This window comes from Carcharhinus amblyrhynchos, chromosome 9 (genome assembly GCF_965287045.1).
Source record: "Carcharhinus amblyrhynchos chromosome 9, sCarAmb.v2.hapA, whole genome shotgun sequence".
Taxonomy (NCBI): Eukaryota; Metazoa; Chordata; class Chondrichthyes; order Carcharhiniformes; family Carcharhinidae; genus Carcharhinus; species Carcharhinus amblyrhynchos.
In genome coordinates this window covers 25,909,203-25,915,519 of record NC_137332.1, presented here as the reverse complement: position 1 = coordinate 25,915,519, position 6,317 = coordinate 25,909,203, and the positions used below count along the sequence as shown (strand labels likewise).

At 44.2% G+C, this 6,317-nt stretch overlaps 1 protein-coding gene across 5 annotated transcripts in view; it reads right to left on the bottom strand.

Annotated features, from left to right (window-relative positions):
• Positions 1 to 1,201: 1,201 nt before the first annotated feature.
• LOC145348323 (MAP kinase-interacting serine/threonine-protein kinase 1-like) overlaps positions 1,202 to 6,317 on the bottom strand; it is an 80,440-nt gene continuing 75,324 nt past the window's right edge. For all 5 annotated transcript variants that reach the window (XM_080196524.1, XM_080196526.1, XM_080196522.1 and 2 more), the window contains 3 exons: positions 5,445 to 5,609; positions 3,223 to 3,266; positions 1,202 to 2,141 (listed from right to left, as the gene is read on the bottom strand). In XM_080196524.1, coding sequence (XP_080052650.1) covers positions 1,895 to 2,141; positions 3,223 to 3,266; positions 5,445 to 5,609 — 456 coding nt within the window. In that variant the 3' untranslated portion in view covers positions 1,202 to 1,894. The remainder of the gene's footprint in view (positions 2,142 to 3,222; positions 3,267 to 5,444; positions 5,610 to 6,317) is intronic.

Sequence of the window (6,317 nt, the reverse complement as noted above, 5' to 3'; positions counted from 1 at the left end):
CCAGTATCAGCCTAGTAAACCTCCTCTGCACTCCCTCCAAGACCAAAATATCCTTGCGTAAGTGCGGCGACCAAAACTGCACACTGTACTCCAGCTGCGGCCTCACCAATGCCCTATACAGCTGCAGCAAGACCTCCCTACTTTTATATTCAATCCCCCTCGCTATGAAGGCCAGCATCCCATTCGCCTTCCTGACCACCTGCAGGCTGGGTTTTTGCGACTCATGCACAAGGACCCCGAGGTCCCTCTGCACCGTCGCCTGCTGCAGTTTTTCGCCACATAAGTAATAGTCCTTCCTACCATTATTCCTACCAAAGTGGACCACCTCGCACTTGCCAACATTAAATTCCATTTGCCAGTTCCTGGCCCATTCACCAAGCCTATCTAGATCCTTCTGCAGACTCTCCACACCCTCCGCGCAATTTGCCGTTCCACCAATCTTGGTGTCATCAGCAAATTTCAACACCATACACTCGGTTCCCTCCTCCAGATCATCTATATAAATAGTAAATAGCTGAGGCCCCAGCACCAACCCCTGGGGCACTCCACTAGTCACCAACCGCCAATCCATATAGCACCCATTGACCCCCACTCTCTGCCTCCTATTTGACAACCAATCGTCTATCCACGCTCACACCCTACCCCCAACTCCATGCCCCCTGACCTTCTGCAATAACCTCTTGTGAGGTACCTTGTCAAACGCCTTCTGAAAATCAAGACAGACCACATCCACCAGCTCTCCTCTATCCACCGCCCTAGACACATCCTCATAGAACTCCAGAAAATTTGTCAGACACGACTTCCCCTTAACGAAACCGTGCTGCGTCTGCTCTATCAAGCAATTCCCCTCAAGATGCCCCGCTATTTCCTCCTTGATGACGGATTCTAACATTTTACCTACAACAGATGTTTAACTAACCGGCCTATAATTCCCTGCCCTTTGCCTGGCACCCTTCTTAAACAACGGCGTAACATTAGCCGTTTTCCAATCTTCCAGCACTTCCCCGGAATCCAGTGACGTTTGGAAAATAACCACCAAGGCATCCACTATCACCTCCGCCATTTCTTTCAGAACCCTCAGAAGCATTCCATCCGGTCCCTCCAGTCTTGTCCACAATCTGTCCCTCCAGTCTTGTCCACAATCTGTCCCTCCAGTCTTGTCCACAATCTGTCCCTCCAGTCTTGTCCACAATCTGTCCCTCCAGTCTTGTCCACAATCTGTCCCTCCAGTCTTGTCCACAATCTGTCCCTCCAGTCTTGTCCACAATCTGTCCCTCCAGTCTTGTCCACAATCTGTCCCTCCAGTCTGTCTCCAGTTTCCTCCCGCATTCTGAAAGACATACTGATTAAGTCCATTGACCCAAACAGGCACTGGACTGTGACGACGAGGGTAACTTCATTGCAGTGTTAACGTAAGCCTTTCTTCTGACTAAAAACAAATTTTAAACTTTTAACTTTATGTGCAACTTGGAAAAGTGCATTTTTATACATAATGGGCAGGGTGGATACTCTACTCTGATTGATATCAGGCAGCCATGAAGTAAATGCTTCACACTAACCTGAAGAGTTAGTGCCTTCTTTCTGCTGAATCCCTGAGTCAACTTATGTTTATTTATATCTTTCAAGCAAGTTCAACGTACAAAGTATTTCAAACAATGGACATGTGTTAAGATAAAAATAAATATATTTGTAACAATGTACTATTTTAAAAATATAATCCCATAATTTCTCCTAATACAAAAATAACAGAGCTATCTGCAAGCTGCTATAGGTTGAGCACCAACATCATGTTTCATTTTAAGACAAAACTTTCACAGACTGAAGTTCTGCTCCATTCCATTTAATGTGTTACATCAGAACATCTCTGCATTGGATGAAATCTATTAGCCATGTATCAAAAAGTCCCATCACTGATGCTCATCGTAGGAGTGGATAACTGCCGCTGTGGGGTTCTTTCAGCCTGTGCCTTGGCCCTGCGCTTAGCAAGCCTAGAGTTGGAGGGAGGCGAAAGTCGCATGGAACAAACAGTCTTGATGATGGCTTCCTGTTCCCCTTGCATCTCCTCATCCTGCTGCGAAAGCTGCCTGTTGAAGGCAATGGCTTCTGCAGCAAAATCCGTCAAGTCCTTTGTGCTGCTATTTCTGGAGAAGGAACAAGTCAACACTTTAAATACATCTACACACTGATAAGCGGCACTGCATAATATAACCTCAAAATGCAAAGAAAGCAAAAGGCATTACTGTGAAATGTAACAGAAGTTAAGACATTGTCCAGTTATTATTAAATTCGAGTTTTAACTTAACTATGTGATTTGATATCTGCCATTACAAACTTGGCAGGTCAAGCAGAAAATTACAAGCAGCCTGTATGTTTGCACATATTGAAGGGCAGCCAGAGAAGATGTGAGAACCATAAAAGATGCAAACAGGCTTGAAAGAGGATGTGCACGAGATCATTAATATTCTGAATGATAGTTTCCCTTGTGAATACTTGGAGGAAGTAACGAACAATATGCTTTCTCTGAGCAGAGAAACTAAACAGAATTAATGAGTTTGATATAGATGAGATAGATTGAAGTCTTAAACAGGCTAAAAGAGCCCCCAAATAAAATAAATCTCCAAGAAAACACGATTATTTTCCCAGGAGGCTAAGACAGAGTGGAAAGGAGCCTTTTCAGCATTGATGACTGATATCAAAGGGGAAATCACCAAACTCTATACCTGCACAGTGGAAACAGCCTCACATTGTGTCCTTACTCAAGCTGACAAAACAAACACCGGCAACTACAATCTCCCTAAAGAAATGACCTGGGATTCAGACACTGACGGCAAACTGGTCAAATTAGCAGATTATACCAAAATGGTAGGGGCAGTAAAATTGGATGAGGTAGCTAGGAAATGACAAAATATGTAAGCGAGCAAATGAAGGACTGCATGTAAAAAGGACAAATGAGCAACACTGACTCTATGAATGGCATTAAAATAGCACAAGGTTAAGTTGAAATAACAAAGCCAATAGAAGGAGCAATTATAGAACCATACAGCAGAGTACAAGTCAGGGAAAGTCATAATGAAACTATATAGTTCTCTGATCAAACCACATCAAGATTACCACATCTATTTCTGGTTCCCAAGGTACAGTCAAGTCATGGAAACAATACAAAGAACCGCAAGGCTGATTCCTAGAATCTGATTAATTGGAAGGATTAGCAAGCTCCTTTACCTTTGTAGTAGTTGTGGTGTGGGCAGACGTCTTTCTGGCGCATTCTACAAAGAAAGAGAATTAGCACTGGAATATATAATTTATTTTTTTAAAAATATTTTGCTAGGTGATTAACGAAGTTCACAAAGGGGCGTGCATTTTAGAATTGCTGTACATTTGTATGCAATACAAAAATTAATTAAAGCCAATGAAGTAACACTTGGAATGGATGAATGCAAAATTACAGGGGTATTTTATGGCAGAATAGTTTTCATTTAAATTAAATGCACCTTGGATTATTCTCAGTATTCTTTAATACTGAGTAATGAAGCTGTTTAACAATATTGCATTGAGCACCTCTTGCTTTCCTTTTCATCATGCTAGCCAAAGACATGTGGGGTTAGGTGGATTGGCCATACTAAATGCCCCTGAGCATCAGGGGAATTAGCAGGGTAAATATGCAGGGTTATGGGGATAGGGCTTGGGTGGGATTGCGATTGGTGCAGGCCCAATGGCCTCCTTCTGCACTGTATAACCAACTTCAAACTGAAAAGCATGGGTGAAGATGTTGCAACGGAATTGATTTTTTTTTTGACCAGTCACAGAACAGCTTAGACAGAAGTGTTTATTTTGTGAGATGGATGTTTGTGCTATAGCACACAATGATTCACATGTTGACGGAGAGTAAGGTAGGAAATGCTGTGAGTGTCAATGTGGAGACTCAGTTTTCACGAGTCATTAGCCTTTTAATTGTTTCTTAATGTGCCTGTACCAGAAATCACAAATAAAACAATTAAAAAGTGTATTAGGAACTGGGAGCACTAGTAGGCCATCTGGCCCCTCGAGCCTGCTCTGCCATTCAATGAGATCATGGCTGATCTTTTTGAGGACTGAGCTCCACTTACCCACTTGCCACACTGGGCTGAATAATATGGTGCCAAGGTAGAACATAGAACACTACAGCACAAACAGGCCCTTTGGCCCACAAGTTGCGCTGATCATATCCCTACCTACCAGGCCTATCTATAACCCTCAATCCCATTAAATCCCATGTACTCATCCAGAAGTTTCTTAAAAGACCCCAATGAGTTTGCCTCCACCACCACCGACTGCGGCCGATTCCACTCACCCATCACCCTCTGAGGGAAAAAACTTACCCTTGACATCTCCTCTGTACCTACTCCCCAGCACCTTAAACCTCTGTCCTCTCGTAGTGACCATTTCAGCCCTGGGAAATAGCCTCTGAGAATCCACCCGAACTATACCTCTCAACTTCTTATAAACCTCTATCAGATCACCTCTCATCCTTCGTCTCTCCAGGGAGAAAAGACCTAGCTCCCTCAACCTGTCCTCATAAGGCATGCCACCCAATCCAGATGGAGTGGGGGATGTGTGAACTCCTCCGTTTCCATTCTACTTCAAGGATATCACATTAGTGTGGAGCCGACACGCTCCACATCATGTAACCAAGCACACCACAGGGCTGATTCATGAGAGCCGAGTGGGATTTCTGCCCCTTGTTGGGATTGAGGTCCTGCCTTCTGAAGCTGTAGGCCAACTGAACTGGCCATCAGCAGCAGCTACATCACTCCTGACAATGCCAGAAAGGCAGCATCAGTGGCACTGCCAGGACAGCTAGGGAAGAGTGGATCCCATGGCTTTGGGCCCCCGAGGCTGTTAAGTCTGGGGTCTTGGGCTAGGAGGGTTTCGGTAGGTTAGGGAGAGGCACAGCGGGGGTCTGTTAAAAGGACTGAGCTGGTAAGGAAGCAAGGGGGGAGGGGATTCAATCTAAGGGATGGGGCCACTCTGTGGTCAGCAAAGGAAAGGTTCTGAAGAGTGACCCCCACTTCCCCAACTTCCTTCTTGCCCTTTAAGTTTAGAAATTGGACTTCTCGCTCCCACCCTACTATTCACGCCAAGTGTTATCTGGTGTTGGGAGCATATTTATAGGGTCAACTGGCTTGATAATAAAACTAATTAACCCTTAATATTCATTTAAAATGACGGGCTGATTTCTGCAGCCACCTGTTCCCCTGTATTACAGGGGGATGTGCTCGGGGGTGGATAGGAAGCTGGTGGAAAAGGCTCACACTCCATTTTATATGCCCCACCCCCACGGAAAACAATCCCACTGGGAGCATGTACAATTCAGTCCTTTATGTCCCTAATCACAATCTACAAATGAAACGGCAATGCATTAAACCATCCCGTCAAATAATCACATTTCAGCTACGCACACTCACCCCCTGCACCCAAGGATGTTGAAGAACTTGTGAGGCACTGAGCCTATCCTTTGCATCACGCACCAATAACTTGCAAATCAAATCCTTGGCCCCGTCTGAGATGTGAGCCCAGTCCTTTTCGGGGAACTCGTATTTGCCTTCTTGTATGCTCTCAAACAGTATGTTCTGCGGGCAAATAAACATCCATTATATTTCAAAAGCAAAATACTGAGAATGCTGGAAATCTGAAATGAAAACAAAAAAAAAAAAATGCTAGATAAACTCAGCAGGTCTGGCAGCTTCCATGGAGAGATTCCTTCCTGGTATGTCAGTTTCAATGGAAAAAAAAAACAGGAGTCATTGCCCATCCCTAATACGTGCCTGGCAAGGTGAACCACTTGAACAGCTACAATCTGTGTAGTGTTAGGTGCACTCACAGTAGGGGAAACAGAGTCACACAGTCAAAACATTAACTCCGCTTCTCTTACCATGGATGCTGCCAGACCTGTTGAGGTTTTCTAGCGCTTTGTTTTTATTTCATCGTATTTGAACTGGGTGCTGTACCTTGAACAAAATATACCAAAGCTCTTCCAATTGCTCGCTTGGTTGAGTAGCTGAGTCACAAAAATCAGATCAAATTTTTGTCATTGCTATCCCCTGGAGTAACAGGAGCTCCAGGGTAGTAAAAGAAAACATCAGTCAATATCTTCTGATCCCACTGCCCACTGGTATGTTAATCTGTGTGAACATCATGATATGGCTTGGCTACGAGACCCTGCATTGAAAATACAATGCCAACCTTCGCTGTTTAGGTGCTTACATAGAAAATGACCAGTTAAACAACGTAAAGATAGCACGAATGGAACCATCGTCCTACCTGGTATGGCAGCTTGG